Below are 24,586 nucleotides of genomic sequence, written 5' to 3' on the forward strand. Positions count from 1 at the left end.
CACAGGGTCTCCAGGATCTAGTGAATGGAAGCGTGTGACCCTGCCTTGCTGAAAAGCAGAGCAGATGCTGGAGCAGTGCAGGCCTCACTAAGAAGCTGTGTGCTGCCTGTGTGCATGCGTGCGTGCGTGTGTGTCTCCTCCTCTCCTGTCTTCTCCCTCTTTCTATTTAACACTTAACAGTGACTGCTTAGCCTAGAGAAGAGAAAATTTAGAGGGCACTGGGAAGAATGAGATGTATATATTTTGTATAATCAAAATGACTTGGTGGAGCCCCTGGGGTCAGGAGTATGAGACACCAGTACTTAGCTCAGGAACTAGGAAGAGACTGGAAAGGGCGATACCATTAATTGGACATGGAGGATGTCTAATACCGTGTTACTAACATGGAGGACTCTCCACCAATCTTAACTCATGGAATCACCACAACACTCTGACAGAGATTTTATTATCCCAGTGGTTATGTATGAAGAAACTGGGACTCAAAGAACCAGGCAACTTGCCTGGCTTACCCAGAAAATAAGCAGCATACCTGGGGCCTGAAACTAGAGTCCTACCTCCAACACCCCGATTCTTCTCCCTGCTGCCTTTCAATAGAAGGAAGAGTTAGCTGACAATGAGGGATTGGAATAGGAACCCGAGACTGAGAGGTAATGAGGCTGAAGGGGGTCATGGGATGAGGGTAGGAAGGTGGGACAAGGTAACCCTCAAGTCAGATTCTCCGAGGGGAGGACTCTTGGTGTCTGCAGGGCACCCATCAGGAGAAGGGGAAGGAGATGTGGCGGGGCTACTCACACTCCACGCGGTATTTCTCCATCTCCTGCACCTCAGCAATGGATTCACGCAGGTCAGATGTAAAACGCAGCCGGTCCTGGAGGCTGGGGGCATTGAAGATGATGAGGACTTTACGCTCCCCGCCAGGTACTGCAGACAGCAACTTGATCCCAAACTGGTAATCTGTGGGGAAAAGGCAGGTCGGCACATCTGTCAGGATGGAAGCAAGGTGGCTTATGCAAGGAATTTTTAACACCCAACTCTGAGCCAGCCTCCTCCCTGATAGAGCAGCTTCAGCAGCTCCCTTTGGCCACCAAAGGTAGTCATGACCCTGTAACTCCCCGTACTTCTGGATGTAAATGCAAACTGAACTCTGGCTGTTCCTTGGGGCTCTCCTTCATGCGTCTGCTGCCCCACAGGTCACCTGACAAAGCTGCGCTGGCTAAGTCCTTCAAAGTGAAGCCAGATCTCCATCTCTTTGGCCACCAGGAAACATACAAATTGTGATTCCCTGCCAGACCAAGACTCCTTGGACAGACCCAGGCATACTCCACCTGGACTGCTCTGCCTCTGGGGACCAAGCTGGGGCTCTGGAGATCTGAGCCCGGTTGTAATGGAGTCCCCAAACTGGAGTTTGGGTGTAGATGCAGGATGAGCACAGGGGGCCATGGGATAGACTCTTGGAATGCTGGGACTCACATGAATTCTGGAAGAGCTGCATGTGCATTTCCACGAGGGGAAAGGACTGACGGAAGCTGTATGTCACCAAGATCTTCTTCTTCTGGAAAATTTTGGTGACCTTTGGCAGGGGTGGGAAAAAGACAAGAGGCAGGGTTTGGGGTGGGGAATTTCCACATGGTATCTAATTCTAGAAGTTGCCCTTCCCTCCCAAGACCACTGACAGACATCTACCCACAAACACACATGCCCACTATTGGGGAGAGCTGAAGCCCAAGGAGCAGGAAACGGAAAAGATGGGAGAAAATACAAGTTCCTTATGTAATGATGATGCACAACAGGCATTTACAACTTTTAATGGCAGCCACTGGTATTCCCTCCAGGAAGCCGGTCCCAACACCACACACACATTTTCCCTCCTTTTCTGAGTTCCAAGGGCTGGTTCTGTGCCTTGCACCCTGAGGCTTGAGGAGAGAGCTCCAAGCAACTGCTAGTCCTCTGCTGCAGGCGGGGTACCAAGAGGCAGAGACCTGGTTTGGGGTAGCTGGCCCACCCCCATGGAACCCAGCACACAAAGGCAGTCTTGGCTCAATAAAGTGCACAGGGAGAACAAGTCTTCCTGTCAACAAACCCACATGTTTATCAGGAACTTGGGCATCCTGGTCTCCACTAATACTGCCTGAGAATGCCTCAGACACTCTGCAAGTGGAGTTGAAAAGGAGATTATTTGATTTCAGGATGGCTATAGCGCACAATGATACAAAACATTTTTTTAGTCCTTCACATGGTGAGGTCCCTGAGAACAGGAATGAGCCTCATTCACCTCCATAAGCCCAGTGCCTGGCACAAGGCTACGCGTGCGTCTGGCAGGGCATAAGGGGTGCCCTGTGTGGGCACTGCACTATTCTGGGTTAGGCTACTTCACACATAACCTTCTATTTCATCCCTGTCAGAGGGTTTAGATTCACTTCACAGAGGTCAGTAAGGTTCAGAGAGGACATGAGAGTGGCTTCGTCTAAAGTAGTGATTCTCTACTGGGAGCGACTTTGTCCCTTACCCCTCAGGGACATTTAGCAGTGAAGATATTGCTGGTGGAAGGAATGCTACGGCGTGGAGTAGGTGGAGACCAGGGTGCTGATAAACATCCTACAATGCACAGGACAGCACCCACAACAAAGAACAGGACAGCACCCCAAATGTTAACAGAGCTAAGGCAGAGGGGTCCTGTTCTAAAGGAGAGAAGACCAAGGGCAGCTAGATCGCTGCCCTCAAATCCCTGAGGAAATGTCTTAAAACAAAGGAAGAACACTTGTTCTCTGTGGTGCCAAGGGTCTAGTGACAATTGATCAGGAAGACCCATCAGGAGAGAGACCCAAGCAGTCAGAGCTGACTGGCACGGGAACCGGCTGCCTTGGAGGAAGACAGCCTGTGCCCCCTGCAGGCATGCAAGTGGGGAGTGTGTGAAAGCCTGTTCTTGCCCTGGGTATGATGTTGAAGGGAAGACCCTAAAGTTACCTTCCACCTGCAGTGTCCTAAAAGTTCCAGCTCTAAAAGACGCATGTCTACACTGATGATCAGCTCAGTTTTAAGACTTACTTCAAGCATCCCAAACACCCAAAGGTTTTGAGCTGACCCCCAGTCCTAGGCTGACATCCCTTCAACCAACCTTCTGTGTTAGCAAGGTGGATATTTCCTACCACATCCCAGGTTATAAGTGTGTCATCTCCCCAGCCCTCACATTTTCTGCCCTTGGTTGCTGTTATGAACTCTAAATAGATTCACGAGAGACAGAGGTGGCCTCTGCCTGGGCCAAGACCACACAGATCACACGGCAAAGCACCTCACCCACTATGCCTCCACCAGGTTAATATGGTTCATACCAGACCCAGTGGCCAAGCTCGCCACCTTCCCTCCAGGTGCTCCCCCACAGTGTTCATACCACTAGCAGATCATTGAAGAGGAAGACCTCTCGCTGATGCAAGCCTAGCCTCTGAGGACGGTTTGGATCTGGCACCTCATAGAGTTGGCAACAGCAAACCAGTCGACGGTGAGGAAGAGACAGGACCTAGATCAGCACAAAGGAATAGATGTTGGAAAGGTCAGCACACCTGCTTCAGGCCACCGGCATCTTAACATTAACCATAAGCTACACTGGATACATGTCACTGTCGCTCCGATGCATGGAGTCTAAGTGACTAAGCCTAGATTTTCTACTGTCTTGGCTTCATCCCTGTGGTGCCCTCTGTCCTCAAATGCCTTTCTTGTTCAGCTTCAGATGGCCACATTGCACCGCTCCCAATCCCAGTTCCAGTGTTATCTCTTCTAAGAAGCCACTTGTGATTTTGCTTTCTTTGTGCTACCCTAAACTAACTATAAGGCAGAAGTATTGTGTCTTTGCCTGACGCCCTCCTTGGTATGAGTGTGATCCCAGGACAAGACCACATCTGATTCCTGTCTGTGTCCCGGTGTCCAGTGAAACGCCATGTTCAGTGGAATGGCACCTGTCAATGTTTGTCGACTCAAGAGTAGAGTGTGTTCTTGGCTTTGGTTGTCAGCTAACTATTAGCTTGGCTCCTCGCATGTGCTAGACAGATAGAAGCAGAGGCAAGAAAGCTGCTGATATTGATAGAGCACCCACTATGTGGAGACATTTCACAGCATCTCAATCTGCACCATACACTCTGAGGAATGTATTGCCATTTGGTATTGCTCCGTTTGGTGGGCGAAGCCTGCGACTTGGAGAGGGATACTGACTTACCACTCAAAGCAGAGGCGGATCCAAGCCCTGTCCCCCTACAACCTCCCAAGGCACTTACCGGTTTTTTGCCCACAATCATTCGCTCCACAGCCTGCACCTGGGACACATGGTCATCATTGGTCCGAAGTTCACGCCCTTGGATGCGCTGGTAGATGCCCACCAGGAGGTCTCGGGGGATGTCTTCACCATTGTCAACCCCTGGGTGTGTTGGGGGGGGGGGTAACACAGGTAGACAGCACGTGACTATGGGGAATGGGTGGCAGGGTTTCTCCACAAACCTCATACCAAGGCATGGGCCAAACAGTGGCCAGGAATGGAGGCAGGAGGTTCCCTTGGTCCCTTGGTTAGGAAGTGGTAGGAAAGGCAGCCCGCAAGCAGACAGCCAGCCTCTTCCTTCCCCAGAATGGGATCTTGTCTAAATAACTCAGAGTATATGGTGGCGCAAACAATTAGATACCTCTTTGTTTTTGTTTGTCTGTTTGTTTTTTGACTTTTTACCCAGGAAGTGGACATGTATACTAACAATAACTAATTTGGAAGGTAACATTCAGTGGTTACTCTCCTAGGAATGTGCCCTAAGGAATAACTCAGAAATATGTGCAAAGATGTAGTTATATACACAAGTGCTACTTATGGGAAAAAATTGACACATCTTAGTTCTAACAGAGAAGCAGTTCTAAGAGAGAAACAGTTAAGTAAAGCTAAGTATATCTATTCAATAAAATAATGCAGCTATTAAAAACTTGATGTTTACAAAAAGCATAAAAAAATTCTTGGGCAAGTTAAGTGAAAGAAGTTGGGTAATAAATTGTATGTACATCACTATCTTAACTATATCAAAAGCTACATGTGCATGAGGAAAAAAGACTAGAATATGCAAAGATATTAATCATGGTTGCCTTTCTAGGCATTCTATATTTCCATTATTTCTGGAATGAGCAGGTATTCTTTTCATTTGTTTATTTATTAATAATTGGAGGGGGAAATATACACACATACACAACACACATGGATTACATATACACAGGCACATATGTATGCCTTTCACATAACACAGGTGTATATGTATATACACAATACACATGTGTACATGTAGATATATCTGCGTATCCATACATGTAAGCATGTACACACATGCATATCTATAAAACCCTAGAGAGAGAAAGGGAGAGGTAATGAATGAAATGAATGAATGAACGAACAAATGACTAATGGCAGGATTCTGGAGACAACTCCAGATGGCCTCTAATCAGTCTAACTCCCTCCTCCTAGTCTACCAACCTTCTCCACTCCCAATTGTCTGCTGAGTGAAGCCCACTCACTCTTCTCTCTAAACCTTCTGCTAGAGAAAATGTTTTCTCCTTTGGAAATGCCATGCCTCCTTCTTGGACAGGTGCTAAAGGCACACATCATTTATTGCTCTGCTGCCAGAGAGCTTAAAGCCCATCAACTGTGCTGTGACGGTCAGCAAATATGTCTGGTCTGTTTGTTTTTCCTCAATTCTATTTCCCTCTTTAGTTTCTGTTTAAATCATCCTAACATCTGTGTCATTTTTAGTAGGCTGCTTCTTGGTGAAAGGCAAGGCATACATGGAATAAACCAAGAAAAAAGGTCAAGGTGACACCAGTCCTCTGGCACTCAAGGCTCTCATATATTGGTTCCAACTAACCTTCTCAAGTGGATCATCTACCCCTCAGATTGTTCTCCAAACAACTTGAAGTTGTTCCACCTCTATCCGTGTGCTATTCTTACCACCAGGCAAGATATCCTCTGTAACTGTCCTGTCACGTCCTTCCAGGAAATTCACTGAAGGTGGGGGTCTCCCTCCCCTGAACTCTGACTACACTTTTGGCCCCTCTGACACCACGGTTTGCTTTCTCTCTTGTGTTGAGTATCTAGAACTATAAGTCAATCTCTCCTACAAACAGAGCAATCTTGGGGCGGGACTAGTGATGCCCCTCCACATTCTCTAGCACCCATCACAGGGTCTGGCACACATGAGGTACTCAGTTAGTGGCCAAATGAATCACTGAAAGTATGAATGAAGCAGAAGATAGCTACAGCAATTAAATGAGTCTTTACACACATACAAACAGAAGGAAAGGGAAGAGGCAGCAAGAAGTGACTAGTATAAGCTCTGTGTACAGTATATACTATAAGTATAAGCTCCGTGATAGCACGACTTTGGTATCTTGTTCAAGCAGTGTGTCATCAAAGGACCTGAATCAATGAGTGAATGCCTTGGGAACATCCAGCTTTCCCAGAATTGAAAGTATCACAGGTTAATTTCTAGGGAGTAGATGTGATCTCCCTTGTCCTTCCCTACCCCTCCTGCCCACGTTTTCTTCCAAGGTTAAGGGTAAGAGAGGTGATAAGAAAGTCTGGGGTCACCTCTCAGATTCTTGATGAAGTCATCTAGTTTCATCTTGCGTTCAGCTTTGACGCTGGGGCTGTACATGTCGGTGTTGAGGAGGATGATGGCAAAGGCAAGGATGAAGATGGTGTCTGGGTTCCGGAACTGGCGCACAAGGGCAGGGTTACACACACAGTACCGCTGGCTGCAGGGCAGGAGGGATCAGGGTCAGGCACCAGCCATCTCCACCTACCATCATCCACCTAGACTGCCACCACCAACTCAACCTCCAAGAAATACTCTTAAGTCTTTCGGGTCAGTCCATTTCTATAGAGTTTCCCCAAGACTAGCATATGAGAATCACCTTTCACAGAGGTTTGCCAGGGGATTTATGTACACTATCTTCTGTAGACATATCACATTCTTACAAGGTAACCATTAGAGAACAGATGAAGTAACTGAGGCCCATAGCGGTAAGGTAGCTTGCCCAAAGTAACAGAGCTGGGTATAAGGTGAAATCAGGATGAAAATCTACATTTTCCTGGCTGTAAAGCAAATCCTTCTCCCATTATGGGAAACAGTTCTCAACAGCTCTTCTGTTTCTCCACAAAATACCCCAAAGTGGTAGAGCCAGGGTTTATACCCAGGCCTACCTGATCCTTAAAACAGTCATAGTAAAGGATAATAGTTAAGGGGCATGGGTCATGCTTTTAACTATTGAGTTCCAATTCTGGTTTCATTACTTACTCACAGCATGTCTCTGGGCAAGCTAGTTAACCTCTCTCAACTTCAGATTTGTCATCTACAAAATGGGGATAATAATAGAAGCATCAACTGCATAGGACTGTTATAAGTATTCCGTGAAACAATCATGTGAAGTGCCCAGCTCACAGCAAACATTAGCTGTTGCTGCAACCTTGTAGTCACTTATTGGATACCTGCACCCCAGCTGCTGAGCTAGACACTTTAGGCATATTACCTCTGATCTCAATACTGTCTTATGAGACAGGGTTTATAATTGCCATTTTCTGGTGAGAAAAGGACTGCAGACACATACTACAGCACTCTCTCCAAAGCAGGAAAGGGCAGTTTCAGAAGTGGGAAGGAGGCACACCTGAAGGCTTCGATAAGTCGCTCCACTTTCTGGGCCTCACCCTGGACTCGGATGTGGGATTGAAACTTCCGTAGTGCATCATCCAAATCCATGGAAGAGAAGTCCATCTCATCTACCACACAGCTGAGGAGCAAAGAAGGGGTGTGTGCCATTCAATTCCTCTGCAGAAAATCTCTGACCCACCCCGACCTGCTCAAATAGACAAATACGCCACTGACAGACTTCCAAAATCTGGTTCTGTGGCTGAAGCCAGGACATATGAAGATGGTACATTTGAAACCGAATCCATCCTAGAATATCAAAGCCAGATACAGTGTTACTGAGTGTTACAAACACTCACTGCAGAGATGGGGAAACCGAGGCCCAATGCAGGTTAAAGGACAGGCATGCCTTGGGCCACGCAGAAGACTTTAGGAATAGGGCTAGGAGATATCAGAACCCTTTAAGCAGAGGGGTAAGGGAGCAGGAATGTTTAGTCATCCTGTTTTGTTAAGTTTATCTGAGCAAAAAGGACAAGCTGTCTCCCTCCTCTCTCCTATTCCCCTCTTCTAGGAAGCCCTGGCTCAGCTTGCCCATCCCGGGATCCTCACTCTAACACGTCTCTGTTGAACTGTTTCTGTCGGTTCCCCAGGAATTCCCCTATCATCTGCCGGCTCAGGCCTTTCCGTTCCAGGATGAAGTGGGCGACGCCCACTGGTGTGTCTGACAGGAAGCCCCGCTCGATCAGATACTGGATTCCCTTCTCTGGCTTCCTGCAGAAAGAGGGGAGGTAGGTTAGATGACCATCCTCATGAAACACTGCCCTTTGTCCCATTTTCTGAACTAATTTTGGGCCCAACCATGGCCTCAAAGAACCAAGGAAGCAGAAATACAATTTGGTCCAATCCCTTTATCAGCATGCATAGAAAAAAAGAAAAGAGGCCCATGGAGACGGAAGCCACTTTCCCATCTCACAGCGCTTCAAATTTCTGTTATCTTCAACCCAACTTCCTCCTTCACTGAAGCCACACTATTACTAGAAAATGAAGATCCAGTGAGAGCCTGCTCAGTGCCCCATGGTTGGCGATCCCCTGCAGGGACTGAGGAGTTCTTGAAGATGGCCTGAGCCTCAGGCTAGGCTTTTTCTCCAAGTCATGGAGTCCCACAGTAGGTAAGAAGTTAATCTACCTGCATCCTGAATGCTAACCAAACAAGTGTCACTCATTCTGAGTGCTTCTATAGACAAAGTACTCCCCACTTCACACTAAGACAAGTCCAGGTTTGAACTATGCCACATGCAGAATCCCAGAGTCAGAATTTGGGTGCTACTCTCAGCTTGATCACTACCATTCATGATTCTGGACAATTCCCTTTCCTTCACCAAACCCTGGTTCCTTACCTATAAAATAGGGACACTATCACCCTCCTTGTTGAATGAATGTAAGAACCGTGTTTAATAGACTAAAAATATGTAAAGCATTTGTCTTCTAACTTTTCTAATGAAATGTCACACTGCTGTCCCACTCCAGAGCACCTGGCACAAGACCAGGCTCCTAGAAAGAACACTCTACTCTGCCTCCCAATGCCTCAAATATATACCCCTGGCGGTTGATGGAGGGAAACCCTGCAGTCCGAGGACTATATCTTGCCTGGTCTGGTCAAGATCAGGCCAGGGATCCATGTGCTCTGTTTCTGAGCAGGGTTCTTTATCTATCATATTGCCTCCCCCTGCAAAAAGGGAAGGTGGGGTGTTCAAGGTTCATAATCCATCTTGTAGACAGTGAGCTGGGGCCCAGAGAGGGTAGACATCTTGCTTGAGATCACAGTTAGAGGCGGTACCAGGACTAGAATTGCTTCTAATGGGCGCTTTTGAGGGGCTTTGAACAGCTGGGAGAAAACACCATCCACAAAATGAGAGGATGGCAGAACCAGGATTACTGCTGGGCATTCAGCCCCAGGGATAAAAGTGCCCTTTGATGAGGAGGTGAGGAGGTGGAATGGGGAACACCTACTTATTGAAGAGGTTGAGGCCGATTCGGTAGTGCCGCCTCTGTACTACGTCGTTATTGAAGGCTGGTGAGTCCCAGCTGTGCCTTGTCTCCCGCTGGTATGTCTGCTTGCACAGGCCGCTGGTTGGAGGCTCCCTCAGGCTGTCCCGTGAAGAGGAGCCAGAGCTGCAGTTGATGGTCTCATTGGAGTTGCTGGAACTCTCCAGGCTCTCATTATCTCCACCATCAGAGTTCTCGCCTGCTGCCTCACACTTTCCCAACCTACGACCCCCAGCCACACCACTGGGCCCAGTGCCACTGTTGGGAGCTGGTGGCAGGGGCCCTGGCGGGGCTGGGGCTGGGCCCTCCGGGGCTGGATAGTGGCGATGTGGGATCGGTGCCCTGCCTGGTGGCCCCTTGTGCTTCAGGGTCCCATGGGGGCTGCAGCCATCAGCCTCATACACCAGCTGGCGGTGGACAGAGCCGCGATCGGAGCGGTCACTCAGGTCCACGGAACTATCACTAGGAGGCTCTATGGTAAGCAGGGGGAGGTGGGCAGCCCGCAGCCGGAAATCCCGGCACTCCAAGCACCCGGGACCCCTGCGAGTGCCTTCCTCACGGCTACCATCTTCCCGGGTCCCTGGTGGCACTGGTGGAGGAACTGGTGGGAGAGAACCTGATGCCCAGAACTCAGGCCGGCCCTGGGGTGGGGCCTCTGTGCTGGGCAGTCGCTCTGGGGATGGTGGGGGAACTGGGTCATCCAAGTAGAGGGGCAGGTCACTGAAGGATGTGGCTGAGCTGTCCTCTTGCTGTTCCTTTGATTCTCGCTTCTCCAGTTGGGCTGACCCTGGTTCCTCAGACATGGATCCTGATGGGTGGCAGTTCAGGGCTTCGTCAATGGATTCAGCCAGAGACTTTACCTATGAGGGGAGGAAGGGGAGGAGAGAAAGGGAGAAAAAGGAAGGAAGATGAAGCAGGGAATGGTGGGATGGTGGAAGGGCGTAGATGAAGGAGAGGAGGAGGGAAGTGAGGAAGGGAGGGAAAGGCAGAGGAAAGGAAGATGGGGGACTCTTCCTAGAGGTAGTCAAGGACTCCCCTCCCCCACTCCACAGGTTCTCTGAAGTATATAAAGTAACTCCCAGGGAGCCATTGTGAGCTCACAGAAGCGAGTTGGGCCTAATGCTCACAAGTTCCCTTCTCAGATAGCCCAATACCACTTTCACGTCCATATTCACCAAATCAAATGCCACCTCCTCCCTGGTTCAACCCATATCCCTGCCTGTGCCATACACATTCCCCCCCACTTCCTCAGAGTAAACCAAAGTCCCAGCTTCCTCTTGGCTTTCAGAGCCCTCGGTTTTCTTTTCTCTCTGAGGAAAAACAAAATATTCAGCCTTGAGTATCAGGACCATGACTGGTAACTCTTTATCCCTTCCAAACTGACTCTTGCTGATGTCCATCTCCTGGTATTTACACCCTCAGGAACCATACTGCCTTAGGGTTGGCCTTTAGGGCCATCAGCCTATGGCAGAATGATAGGATATCACTTCTGAGTCCTATCACTTCTGAGTTTGGGTTAGGCAAGACTGAGGCTTCTGTTCTGAGTGCTCTTGCTTATGCTCTTTCTCTTTCTCTTGTTCCCTTTCCCTGGGGAAGGCCACACCATAAGCAGACCTATGGAGGCCCTCATGGCAAAAACCTCAAACCACCTGCTAACAGTCAAGTGAGAGAGCCTGGCAGTAGATTGAGTGGCCCCAGTTATATCTTATATATTCTTCATTTATACATTCCCAACTATGTATTCTCTCACTCTACAGCTTAAATGCAGCTTGTTGAGGACCACCTAGCCACTCTCAGATTCATGGCCCTTAGAGACTGTAAGTGATAATTAATGTGTGCTAAGTCCAATCTTTAAAGTTTTGAGTCACTAAATTTTGGGGTCATTTGTTACATAGCAACCAATAACTAATCCACTTTCTTAATCAGACTTGGGTAGGACTGAGAAATGGGCCCAGATCTGGTTTCTAAGGTCTACTATGCCTTACTCCCCAAGACCCCTTGAGCGACAGGCTCCAGGTCTGGTTTCTCTCTCTCTCTCTTTTAAGCTCAGTTCAACACAATGCTTGACACAGAAGAGCTGTTGATCAAGTGTTTGTCGTATGAATGCATAGATAAGTGTAGATGAGTGATTTAAATCTTCCCTTTAATACTTTCCTTCCCTCAGCACTCCTCCCCCCACAAACCCCTTTACCGGGCTATAGGGAGACAAGCCCAGGTTGATGGCAGTGCCAAATCACAGAAGTTTCTTCTTTTATAAAGCTTCATTCATTCATCTACTTTCTGCCAAATAGCACCTTGGTTTTAGGGAGGAAACGAGCATGTAGGCAGCAGCTACCACATACTAGGTGCTTTCCTATATATCATCTAACTGAAATGAATCTTCAAAAACAGTTCTAAGGAGTGCTTAACTCCATAGTAGTGATGTTTGAGTAAAATTAAACCATTTGACCAAGGTCACACAGCTGGAGGTGGCAGAATTTGGGTTTGTACCTGAGCAGCTTTGCTGATCCACCCCGAGCCTAGAATGATCTCTCACCACCATCACTGCCTGTGGCATTCCCACCTGTCCATGCTTTTGCTGATGCAATGAGTGTGCGAGCAACACCCTCCCAGTTATCTGTAACTTGCTAAATCTTTGTTTGTTAATGCCCAGCACCATCAGTTTTCTCAAAGAAGCCTTTTCTGGTTCTCCCAGATGAAAGTTTCTTTTCCCTCCTCTGGGTTCCCATGTATGGTACTATATGTGATCCTTTTCTCCTGGCTCCAAACACACTCAGTTTCAGGAGACAGTCATGTGTAAGGTGTCTCTCATTTTCTACTGGCCTGAGACATACTTTGGAACAAGGCCCATGGCCAGTTTATCTGTCTCCCTCAAGGTGCTCAGAAAAGACCCTGGTCTGTGGTTGTGTGATAGAAAAGGCATGGCTTTTGGAACTAGACAGAGTTGAGTTCTAATCCAGTTTGTGGAAGTCACATCACCTCCCAGGGCCGCTGAGCCTCACTGTTCTCCTCTGTAAAGTCAGCATAACCATTTCTATCTCCCAGGTCATTGTGAGGCACCTACAGCATCAGGCACATAAGAGGGCTCATCACCTGTTAGTTAGCCTTACTCTGAAAGCGGGACAAGTTCCAAAGAGTGAGAACTTTGATTTCCTTGTGTTCTATATACCCAGACTTTTGTCTGGGTTGTTTTAACTATATACTTTTTTTTTGGTCTTGCAGTGTCTTTCCAATCATCCTCATGGCTCCTACTCACAGGGTAGCTATTTGCTGATTTTAAATGCTGGTTGGGCAACTTCTTTCCATTTGGAGTATAGGTAAAAGGTCCTAGGAACACCAGGGCATGGGGACAGCGGGGAACGGCCTTTCAGGGATGCTGACCTGTTTGGAGAAGGAGTCCTCGAGTTCTGTGATGTCATTAGAAAACTCTCCAGATGTGGTGACGGAGCTTCCCCCCCCATCGATGCCCCCGCCACAGGAGCCTCCATATGGGAGTCCCCGTTCAAGCCGGTGGCTTCGGGCACCAGCCATGGCACCCTCGTCCAGCGAGGCAGGCTTGCCCTCGAAGTACGCGGGATTCTGGGCCTTCTCGTACTCCTCAAAGGAGAACTGCATCCGCATGTTGGAAAGGATGATGCGGCGGGACATGCGGCTCTCTGAAGCTGAGCTACGGAGCCGCTCAAAGTTCTTGTTCATGCGGTACTGGCGGAAGGCTGTCTGGATGGTCCTGGCGGCCCTGCGGCTCAGGAAGGAGCCCCCGTACTTCCTCTCCAGCATTTCCACCTGGCAGGGGAGGGGCGAAGGGAACATGGTCAGAAAGTCCCTACAGCCTCTTTCCCTCAGTCTCAAGCACCCAGCCCCCACCCTCGTCCCCCCTACATACCCCTAGCCACAGCAGGCTGCTTGCTGCTGCCCAAACAAACACACAGGGGTGACCTCAGCCTCACGCTCTCACTATATCTCAGCTAAGGCATGTCATACAGGACAGGACAGGGGTGGAGGGGATCCTTTTAGATTTACAAGAAATAGATATTCATCATTCAAAAGAGATCTGGGAAATCCATCCAAAACAGGACAGAACACAGTTGAGAGCAAGGAGGAGAAACAGAGAGGGCAGGAAAGGAGAGCAAGGAGGGGGCAGAAGGGTGCAGCGAGGGTCATTCGCCTGAGCCTCCATTACTAGGCATAAGCACAGTTAATGTTCAGGCGTATGTTCTTTCCATCTTTTTTTTTTTTTCTATACATAGTACATTGTGCTCTCCACCGCACCACCAACTTTATTATTTTGTTATTTAGCAAAACAGTATGAGATTGGCATGCTACAGTGCAGAACACTGCTCTGAAACTGTCAACGTCTATGTGTACTTCTCCCATTAGACTGAGATTCTTGAGGACCAGATCCAGGTCTCATTCCTCTGTACATCAATGTTTGATGAGTGAATACAAGACTGAGTGGATGCGTGGTGACTGAGTCCTCAGCTCTAAGACCTCTAAGAAAGATCTTAGAGCTGGTTTTCACCTGTCTCAGTCTCACTATCCCTCCCTGGATACCATCGACCCACACAACATCCCAACGCTTCCCTGATTTCTCTCATATCTCCCATTCCTCCCACTCCCAGCCAGAAACATCTTATCTTCACCTTCTTGTCCTGCAGGTCCGTGGAGAGTTCATAGCTGTCCGAGAGTGCCTTGGAGCGCTTGATCTCCTCCTCCTCCTGCTTCCTCAGGGCGACACTGGCTGGCTGGAGACGAGCCCGCTGAGCCCAGGGAAGGCCCACCCCAGCAGGGGGGCCCCCCATGTGGCTGCTGGTGGGGGGCAGCTGGCTCAGCCGGTAGGGGGGTTGGCTCCCAGGACTATCAACCGCTGTGCTCAGGTCACTGCCTGGGGCATCACCCTCCACACTGTGGGGATGAGATAAGATGAGCAAGGATGTGGGAATAGGAGATGGGCTTGCTGGGCCAGACTGAGAGTGGGTGGACCAGATTCTTCCCTGCAGCCCCATCCTCCCCAGCTTCCTCAAAGACATAGGGAGCAGAATACTTAAAGGTCAGAGGGGACTCCCATCCCCCAGAGCTGTCTCCCACTGCCCTCACATTTCCTTCCCTTCAGCCCCCAGGCCTTCACAGGCCTATTGATAGTCATTCCTCTTTAGCCCCGATCCCTCATAGTTCCATCCTCAAACACCCTCACTTCCACCCAGACCTATTCCCCTCTCCCCATAGCCTTGACCCCCACAGACACATCCCCTCACAGCCTTACCTCCAGACCTCTTCCTCCCAGTCCTGTCCCCCTCAAAACTCCCCCTCCCACCATTGTTTTGGTGGCCCGGCCCCTAACAGCTCCAGCCCCAAGCCCCCCTTCCCTCAATGGACCAATTTCCTCACAGCTCTACCCTCTCCCTCCAGACTTCTTCCCTTCACAGATCCAACCCCTCGTAACTCTGTACCCTCCAGTATGCTAGGATTTCCCTCCCATCCTTGACCCCAGGTCTGAGGCTCACCCCAGCATCCTGCTTATCCAGGCTCTCCCCATCCTTCCCCAGCCCTGCCCCCTACAGCCCCGCCCCTGCCCTCAGCTGCCTGGACTCAGGCCTGGCCAGTTCCCAGGGTTCTCTGGCTTCCGGGGCTCCAGTTCGGGAACAGTAGGAGGCGCCTCCCATCCAGCATCCTCACAGGTAAGCATCCTCACAGGTAAAGAGCTGCCCTGCGGGGCAGCTTCCTTTTTCTCCTCATGGCCTCCTTTGCTCAGCAGGGGAAAGGGGGCAGGGGTCTCGAGGGCGAAGAGTGGCAGACGCTGGGCACTGGGCCTTGCCCGCCCTGGTTACCCAGAGCTGTTGTTCTGGCAGACCTGCTCCCACAGTGCCATGGCAACCAGGCTGCCAGGGAACCCAGGTGGCGACGGAGCCCAGGCGCCCTGAGCCAAGCGGGTATGGTGAGGAGGCAGAGAGGCAGGAGAACAGGGGATGGGGGTTGGGAGGGGAGGGCCAGGTGAGGCATGGAAGGGGTTGTGGGGGAAATGGGTGTGGCTAGGGCCCAGAGAATGCTGTGGTTTGCGCAAGCACAGGGTTGGGGTCGGGAGGCTTTTGGCTGGTGAAAGAATTGAGGGGTCACTTCTGGTCCCTACTTGGCAGACCACCAGGGCTGGGACTGGGGCAAGCTGGGGTGGGTAATGGGGGGTGGGGGTGCCCTACCAGTGCAGGGCTTAAGCTGCAACAGGTCTTCCCACCTTGCAGAAGAGCACTTTGCACTGGGGGCTGGGTGCAGTGGGGAAGCTGCACTGGTAAAGTTGGGTCAGACTGGGCTGCAGTGGTAGAGTTCAGCCACCCTGGCAGGAGTGCCCACCTTACTGCTGCACCACCTCCACCCTCTCAAGCATCAGTCTGCAGCACTGCCAGAAGCAAAGTGGAAACAGACCGGGAAGTCTATCTGCTACCCCAAATTCTCTTCCTGGGCTTAAGGGGCCCACAGTACCCCCTCCAAGGGTAGGACCCAGTCCAGCCCTCCCCAGGCATCTGTGATGCTCTTCTCACCCACTCAGGACTGAAGAATCCTGCCCACCAACCTTTCAAACCTCTGCCCACCCAGTACCCAGCACAAGCCCAGTTTCAATCACCCACCTTCTCTGTCCACAAACCATCCATTACTCCCACTGGCCACAAGAGATAAGCCCAAGGCTTTTACAAGAAATATTAGCTAATGCTTATAGAACACTCAACATCTCACACTGTTTTTACCATTTCACATTTAATAACTTGTTTACTCTTTAAAACAAGCCCATCAGATAGGTATTATTATCGATCTTCATTTTACACATAAACAAACCGAGGTCCAGAGACGTCAGTGACCTATCTATGGTCACACAGCTATTAAAGACAGAGCCGGGATTCAAATCCAGGCAGTCTGATGCCAGAGCTCATACTCTTAGATACTAAGCCATATTGCAGGGTTGACTGCCAACCCCCAACCCCATCTGCCCTGCCCTCTAGATTGGCCCAGATGGTGTTTCTCCCAAATACACCTCTGTCTTCCACCTCCCAATTTGCCCCAGCAGTACCCTCTACCTGGAATGCAGTCTCTCTCATCTCTGCTATCTCCGATCTGAGAAATCCCTCCAAACCCTAATTCCATCAAGGTTCAGATCATATGCCACCATTAAGAAGCCCTTCTGAAGCCCACCCCGGGCCAAAAATGATTGCTGACCCTCTTCAGAGCTCCCCCCACACAGCACATGTCCTTCTTTTTATGGCTCAGGTTAGCTTTGGCAAAGTGTGGCAGCTATTTGTGTCCATGACTCCCAGAATCCCAGCACAGGAAGAGTCTGGTAATATCCTAAGGAACAGAGTGTGCACGGCCCAGAATACAGTTGGTGCCCTGCCAAAGCTCCTGGGCCAGGGCAGTCAACGATCAAGCTCTGGTGGCCACAAACCCTCTCACCTGAACTTTCACCATAACCATCAGTCTCCTCCTCCAATCTGTTTTCTGTCCTGTGGCCAGAGAAAGCTTTCCAAAGTATAAATTTGACCATTACACTGTCTCACCAAAAATCTTTTCACAGCTCCTTGTAAATCATTCAATGAACAACTGAACAATTTCCTGGTGCCAGGCACAGTGCTGGTGGTAGAAATACAGTGAACAAGATGCATTGTTCCCTCGGAGAGGTGACATTCTAGTGGGAGAAGCAGACTATAAATATATACTATCATTTCTGGTAGAGATAGGTGCTAGGAAAGAAAATATAGCAAAGTGATAAAAGGTGCTATTTCAGATGGTAAGGTCTTTTGAAAAAATGATATACAAACCTAGCCCTAATGGAAGTGAGGGAGTTGAGTTGTGTGGCTGTGTAAGGCAAGAGCAGTCCAGACAGAGCCAGTGTGAGGGTCCTGAGGTAAAACTGAGCCTGGCACATTTGAGGGACACAGAGGGGCCAGCACAGTTGAAGCTGAGTGAAAAAGGGGAGAGTGGTAAGGATAAGGTCAAAGAGGTATCGGGGCACATCATGAGACTTTGGCTTTTGTTTATTGAGATAAGCAGAGGAGAGACATGCTCTCACTTAGGTGTTATAGGAATCACCACCCATAGGGCGACCTCCATTTTTCCACCATAGCTTTGGGTGCCTCCTCTCATCTCACCCCTGCCTTGTCAACCTTGGCCTTGTCACCCCTCCCTGGCCACAAGCTAACCCCTCAACACTTAGCTTCATGTCTGCCTTCCCCTTCCACACACGCTGGCTTATAGGCACCGAAGAGCTCTAGAGCCACCTGTATCCCCAGGGCAAGAGTACTAACTAGCCTGTTGAATCCTCACAACTCATTAAGGTAGACACCATTAGGTCTATTTCATGGATGAAGACAATGAGGCTCAGAGAGGTGATGTAAATCAACTTTTCACGGTCACATGGCTATTAAGTGAGAATGGCAGGATGCAAAACCAGCCAGCCAGAGCCCAGGTTCTTTTCATAACAATGCATCTCTCCCCACTCCTAGCTCCATCGCTCTTTGGCAATTCTCCGCTCACCCCTCTTTTGGCTGCAAAGGGGAGGGTGGCAGGGAGGTCAAGCTGTCAGGACAGGCTCCTACCAAAGGACAGAACTGAAAGGGTATTGCTTCTGACATCATGTACACTGCTGAAGAAACAGGAGCCCTAGAAATGGAACCCCTTAACTCAGAGTCGCCCCCTCCACAAATACCTAGGGACAAACTGTGCTGCAGAGTAAAAACATGGGCAGACCTGGGTTCTGGTCCCGCCTGCCATGTGCCAGTTTGTGAGCCTGGGCTTGTCCCTTTGCCTCTCTGCACCTCTGCTTCCTTTCTGCACAGGGCTCGAGGAAATGTAATTCTCTCTTTGAATTACTGGGCTTCAGCAAAGGCCAGGCACCCCCCTGAACTCCTCATCAGGAGCAAAGCACACGCGCGCACATACACACACCAGTACGCACACATGCGTGCACACACACCCATGCACTGTGTGCACTGTCTGCAGAGCTCTTCTCTAGGGGAAACTGGGGAGCATCCTCTGCAGCAGGGGAAATAAACCATGTTACACAAATAACCACAGCACAAAGCTGAAAGTTCTCAGGGCTGCAGAACAGAGGAAGTGCTGGGGGAGCTCAGGAGAGATTCCTTTGGTTTGGGGGTGGCTGAGCAGAATAAAAATAAATTCGCACTTACAGCGCACCTTGCCTGTGTCAGGCATTTTCCACACATCACTTAATCTGCATGGCAAACGTGAAGGAAGGAGAAGGATTCCTATTTTGCAGGTGAGGAAAAAGGCTCTGAGGGGGAAGGTGGTTGCCAAAGATTTCAAGTGGAAGAACAGGGGTGCAAAATCCAGAGCTATGCCAGCTCTCTCTTTGCCTTGAGGACTTCCCATGGAGAGGAAGCTGTTGAATAGGTGCCTTGTTGGGAGGAGATGGTAGAGATGAGAAGTGAGGACCTTGTGGGCCAAGGCACCAAAATGGGGGAGAAACAGAGCAGAACATTCTCTAGGTATTCCTGGCTGGCCTGTTCTGGGCAGGGGCACTGGCCCTCCTCTGAGGCTGCCCCTCATAGGAGGTCTCTCTTCCTCCTCACCCTCACCGGCACTGCCCGGAGCCAACCAGCCAGCAGGGGTTGGGATCAGGATGCAGTTGCCATGGAAATGAATGGGGGCTGTTGCTATGGATACCATAAGATGAGGGCAAGAGGAAGCTAGGGATGCTGAGGACTATCCCCATGACAACTTGGACAGGAAGAGGGGGGAGGGACCGGAAGCAAGAGACAGGGAAACAGGACATAGAGGTCAGCACACCCACATGAGGCCAGGGGCTTGAGCTCCTGTGAAAGATTGGCCAGGGAGACTGGGACCAGCAGGGGTGGGAACAGAGGGGTGGAAGGACTCCGGTCACTTGCCTCTCCTCTGACAGCTCTTCTCTAAGCTCTTTCTGCTGCCCAGTACTAGAACCACAGATAGCAAAGCTAAGGCCAGCCCAGCTTGGCTTGGGGTTGTGGCTAGCAGGGGAGAAGGAAGCCACCTGAGGGGCAGACTGGGTAGACAGCACGCAAACACAGACTCGGGAGCACACAGACTTGGTCTGAATCCTGGCTAGGTCAAGGGGTCACACAGATGAGGAAACTAAGAGGCAGAGAGATGAAGCAGCTTGGCCAGAATCTCAAAGCTGAGCAGCGACAGAGCCAGAATTTCAATCAACACTCATGCTCTTACCTACCATTCCCACACCAAGTAGCCTTTCCAAGGTCGAGTCATTGCATTCTCCACCTCCCCATGCCTTCCCACAGTGGCATGCTGAGGACCAGATGCTGGGGAAATATTTGTGGAATGTGTGCATGAGGAAGCACCCAGAAGGAAATAGAAAAGACTGTGAGATTAGGTGCAAGAAGTGCCTGACTTTGAGAGCAATGACTTGTGGGTTTGACTGGCTAAGGGTAGAATTGGAATGGGCTTTACGAACCTTCCAGCCCCATAGGTACAAATCACACCCAAAAGTCAAAGTGACTAGCCCAGGGTCACAGAGGATGAGAAGCCAGACCCCCTAGCCCCCAGGCCAGTATCCTACTTTTAGCTTCAGAGGACTCCCTGCATCTGTGTACTCCCACACCCAATCCTTAAGTTCCTAGATAATTGCTGCAATTGGCTACTCACGCTCCCCGGGCTGTGGCGAGCTGCACAGTGCCAGGCCTCTGCTCACACTCCTCCTTGGTTTCTTCTGCCCCAGATGGCCTCCCTCAGCCCTTCACTAGACTTCAGCACTCTGACAAAATCATCTCACAGTACCCTGAGTAGGCAAACCCTCCTGGGAAGTCAGTTCTGACTTACTCCCACCCCCGAGAACCTGACAAGGGCAGGGACACCCCCTCCACGGCTCGTGCACACCCATGTCATGGGCTGTCCTTATCATCCACCAACGTGTAATTCTCTCTTGAAGTGTCTGTCCCTCACCCTGTTCTTATTTCCCTGGCACAGTTCACCCCTGCTACCACGCCATGCTCAGGCTTGAGCCCAGCACACAGCATGTGCTCAGCAACTGCCTTGCCCCCCACCCCAAACCACAGCTAGCATTCATTTACGCCTGGTTGTCTGTGTGACCATTCTGCCTAACAACTGTCCCCTGAAAAGTCACAGCCCCACATGCTCAAAAGCCACCCACACCCAGTCTTGTGATTATCTCCACCAGGCACATGTCAAGAGCCTGCAGGCACAGAGGGGCGCCACCTCACACAATCAACCTCACACTTGAAATTCCTCACATAGTCACATTCCCTCAGATACATAACAGAGCAGTCTCCCACTCCCGTCCTACCTGCCAGGAGTCACATCAAGACACACACATGTGCACATGCACATACACACTCCCTCCCAAGTGAGAGAGCTTCACCCCTTCTCACAGCACATGCCCTCAGGAGAGACAGTCACCTGCGCGAGAGTCTACACCCCTGGAAGTGGCTTCCCGGAAGGCCAGCTGACCTTGACTTGCACTTATGCTCCTGCCTTCACTACTTCCTTCTAGCTCAGTCAAATGAAAAGTGGAATGCTCTCCTCCTCCCCTGCCTCAGCCTCATACACCCTGGAGAGCCAGTCAAGCAGCTATCTATGCACCATTCCCAGTATGCCCCAAGCCCAGCAGGTGTTTGTCCGGCTGTCCGGTCTCTTGTAATGCCTCCTTACCTCTCGCTGCCTAGTCAAAGGCTTCCCAGCCTTCTAATCCTGCCCTCCAGTAGGTGCTTCTGTCACAACATCCAGCCCTCTGGTCCACCATGACTTCCCCCTCCTCTTTGGTCCAGGACCAAAGTCACATCTGCTCAATCATTTTTGCTCTTAACTCCCTGCCTACTTTCTCAAAGGAATTTTTCATCTCCCTTGGGAAACAGAGAACATGGCAGCATCTTATTTTGAATTCCTCACAGTATTTAGCTTGAAGCTTTGCACACAGTAGGTGCTCAAGCAACACCTCCTGGAAGAGTGAAAAAAAGAGGGAGGTAGGGACAGAGCGAGGGGGAAAGATATGAGAGCCTGAGTACTGAGTTGAATGAACGAGTGAGACAATGAAGGAGGGAATGAGGTACACCTCAGGAAAATTACAGGATCACTGTCATGGGGACACTAAAGAGGAGAAGGGAAGAAAAGACAGGAGGGACCCTTACTTTGTCTTAAAACAAGAGCTACTGCTCACGGCACACTAGCCTATCCGTGGACAGCCCCAGACCCTATCCTGGACACCCCGCAGTTCTTCCTTGCCAATCTTTTTGATAATCCAGAGAGGTAGACATATTCTCCCTGTACTCAGGAGGAAAATTAACTTCAAGGACAAGAAAACCCTGGTTCAAGGTTATATAGATGGTAAGCAGAAGGAAAACTCAGATTTGTTAAAAGACTCAGAAAGGAAGAGCTGCAGAATGTGTTCAGGGTCTCCCAGCCTTGCTCCTAACAGAGACATGTTATGGATGTCTGGGTTCTGCAGCCCACAAAGGATGGCTTCCACCCTCATGCGGACAGTCTCTAGGGATTCTTAGAACCAACTTCTGGCAGGTGCAGGAGATAGGATCACTGCAAATGGGGGAAATGACTTCCCTTCAGATTTAGAAATCCCTAAAGTTGCAGGTAGAATCAGAACCTTGAAAATGCAGAATCTAACAGCACAGAATATTAAAATCACACCCCTGGAATTTTTAAAGAACAGTGTAGTCATGAAATCATAAAACCATAGAATTGGAGAATCCAAAGATCAGCATTGTTGAAACTACAGAATTGCATGAAATGTGTCACTGAGTTATCCCATCTTAAAGTCATGTAATCAGAGTTTCTTCCTTAATTGTGGACTCTCAGATTGGTAGGATGGTAGAGCTGGAGGAGCTGTTAGAGATCCTCTGGTCTATTCTTACCCCCTCTTGAACACACTAAGAAGCCAGGTATCAGAGGTCAAATGACTTGTCATGTTGATCACTCACAGTGCCTCAGGCTGAAGAAGGCAAAAAACAGGCTTGCAAATGGTGAGTGCCCACACCATTCATTCATTTATTTAGTGCCTTTTGAGTGTTGACAAAAGCATGAATCAAATGCTACTCTTCTAGCCCCTCCCCCAGTGCCAAATAGAAAAGAAGGGTGGGGGTGGGGACAGGCAAACAGGAGTGGGATGGAACATACATCAGACAGAGAGAAGAGATCAGCTTTTATTGATGGACATTCCTTTGTACACAGCAACACACTCCGAAAGGCCTTTTCTGTGGTCGTATGTACAGAGCACTGTGGGAGTGGCAGGGGGCACAGGACACTAGGCCTTCAAGCAGAAGAGATAGTAGCAATGGCCACAGCAAGGGTTTGAGCAACAGGTCAATGGGCTGAGCAAGCTGGGTCCCGCCCCGTCTGGTCCTCTGAGCCCAAGCACCCTGCATCTCTGTGCTCACACAGGACAGAGGTAGGTCCTTGGGATGTCATCTGGAGACCTCTCCAGGAATGGCAGGTTCCAGGGTGCCTGGGAAGTGGGTGCGGGTACAGGAGGCTCCAGGCTCTAAGCTCCAACCTCCAAGCTCTGCTGCTCCCACGTTTTAGCCAGATCTAGGACTCCAGCTCTTTAGAATTCAGGGGCTGGAGTCCAGGGGAGATAGCAGTGCGGGTGGGACTTCCAAGAAGGAGGTGGGGGAGGAAGGGGCAGGATGCTTGCCCATCTGGTTCCTGAAGCAGGGAAGGGGGTCCCAAGGGGGCTCACAGGGTAGGGAAGGGCTGGTTAAGGCTTTTGCTTCTGCATAGAAAATGACCCTCGTCCTCTCAGTTACCGAGAGGAGGGACTACTGCACTCGGAGGCCGGACAGCAGAACTGATGAGCGTCTTCCTCTTCCTCTTCCTCAGTCTCCTCCTCCTCCTCCTCCTCCTCCTCCTCCTGCTCCTGCTCCTCCTCCTCCTCCTCCTCCTCCTGCTCCTCCTGCTCCTCCTCCTCCTCCTGCTCCTGCTCCTCCTCCTCCTCCTCCTCCTCCTCTTCCCTGGGACCAGTGAGGGCAGGGTAGAGGCCACAGGCAGGCAGGTGATAGAGAGAGGCAGAGGTATTAGTTTGCAGAGCAGGGAGATACAAGAAGGGCTGGAACCAAGGAGGTGGGGTTAGCACTGGCTGGCCAGTGTGACAATTATCCAGGGCCATACCCAGCTTAGTCTCCTTGCTGGTCCCCTCCGGGGAAATCCCTCCCCCACATCCAGGCTGGGCTGGGTCTTAAGGTCATGCCCAGAGAATATAAACTCCACTTCTGACCTGCCAGGTGCCCAGCCTCATTTGAAAATGCTATAATTCTGATGCCCACCACAATGCCCTCATCACTCCATGCTGGCACTTGGCATTCATTATTACAGGTAACCCCAACCATCCCAGCAACAATCTGCAGCATTTTAAAGATGAGGTAGAAGCTCACAGAGGTTAAATAACCTGCTCAGACTCACACAGCTGGGTGACAGAGGCAGGATTTAAACCCAGAGTTCTTGGAGCTCTATGTTTCAGACTTGTCTTACCAGGTCCTGTGGGTGAACATGGCATTATCTCTCAAAATCCACCATGCCCTTGAAGGAAAAGGTTTGTGTTTTCTGAGGACTCAGAGTCAGGAAAATCGATGTCTAGAAACAGAGTGTGGAAAAACCACTGCTCTGGAAGCAAACAGACCTGGGTTCCAATGAGAGCTCTACAGACGCTTCTATGCTACGCGCCCTGGGGCGTGTTACTGCCCTCCTGGGAACCTCAGTTTCCTCATCTGTAAAAAATGGGGCTCAAGATGCCCACTCCGCAGGACTGTTGCAAGGACTGGAACATAGGTCAAGTGCCCGGCAAACAAGAGCAATGGCATGTGGCGGTAGGTACTGGTGACTGCTCATGGACTGAACCCAGTGCCCGACGTGGCCATTTGTACCCACAC

The 24,586-nt window shown here is 50.2% G+C and overlaps 1 protein-coding gene across 8 annotated transcripts in view; it reads right to left on the reverse strand.

The window, feature by feature from the left end:
* The window catches only part of IQSEC2 (IQ motif and Sec7 domain 2), a 79,821-nt gene that overhangs the window by 4,326 nt on the left and 50,909 nt on the right, over nucleotides 1–24,586 (reverse strand). For 7 of the 8 annotated variants that reach the window (XM_004694997.1, XM_004694998.1, XM_012734303.1 and 4 more), the window contains 10 exons: nucleotides 14,342–14,603; nucleotides 13,083–13,484; nucleotides 9,666–10,561; nucleotides 8,265–8,426; nucleotides 7,675–7,797; nucleotides 6,599–6,765; nucleotides 4,266–4,405; nucleotides 3,389–3,514; nucleotides 1,471–1,570; nucleotides 793–954 (listed from right to left, as the gene is read on the reverse strand). In XM_004694997.1, coding sequence (XP_004695054.1) covers nucleotides 793–954; nucleotides 1,471–1,570; nucleotides 3,389–3,514; nucleotides 4,266–4,405; nucleotides 6,599–6,765; nucleotides 7,675–7,797; nucleotides 8,265–8,426; nucleotides 9,666–10,561; nucleotides 13,083–13,484; nucleotides 14,342–14,603 — 2,540 coding nt within the window. Of the gene's footprint in view, nucleotides 1–792; nucleotides 955–1,470; nucleotides 1,571–3,388; nucleotides 3,515–4,265; nucleotides 4,406–6,598; nucleotides 6,766–7,674; nucleotides 7,798–8,264; nucleotides 8,427–9,665; nucleotides 10,562–13,082; nucleotides 13,485–14,341; nucleotides 14,604–22,843; nucleotides 23,575–24,586 lie in introns of those variants that run through there. The other variant, XM_004694999.2, reaches the window with a different exon arrangement.

This window comes from Condylura cristata, unplaced genomic scaffold, assembly GCF_000260355.1.
Source record: "Condylura cristata isolate star-nosed mole 26May11 unplaced genomic scaffold, ConCri1.0 scaffold00053, whole genome shotgun sequence".
Classification (NCBI taxonomy): Eukaryota; Metazoa; Chordata; class Mammalia; order Eulipotyphla; family Talpidae; genus Condylura; species Condylura cristata.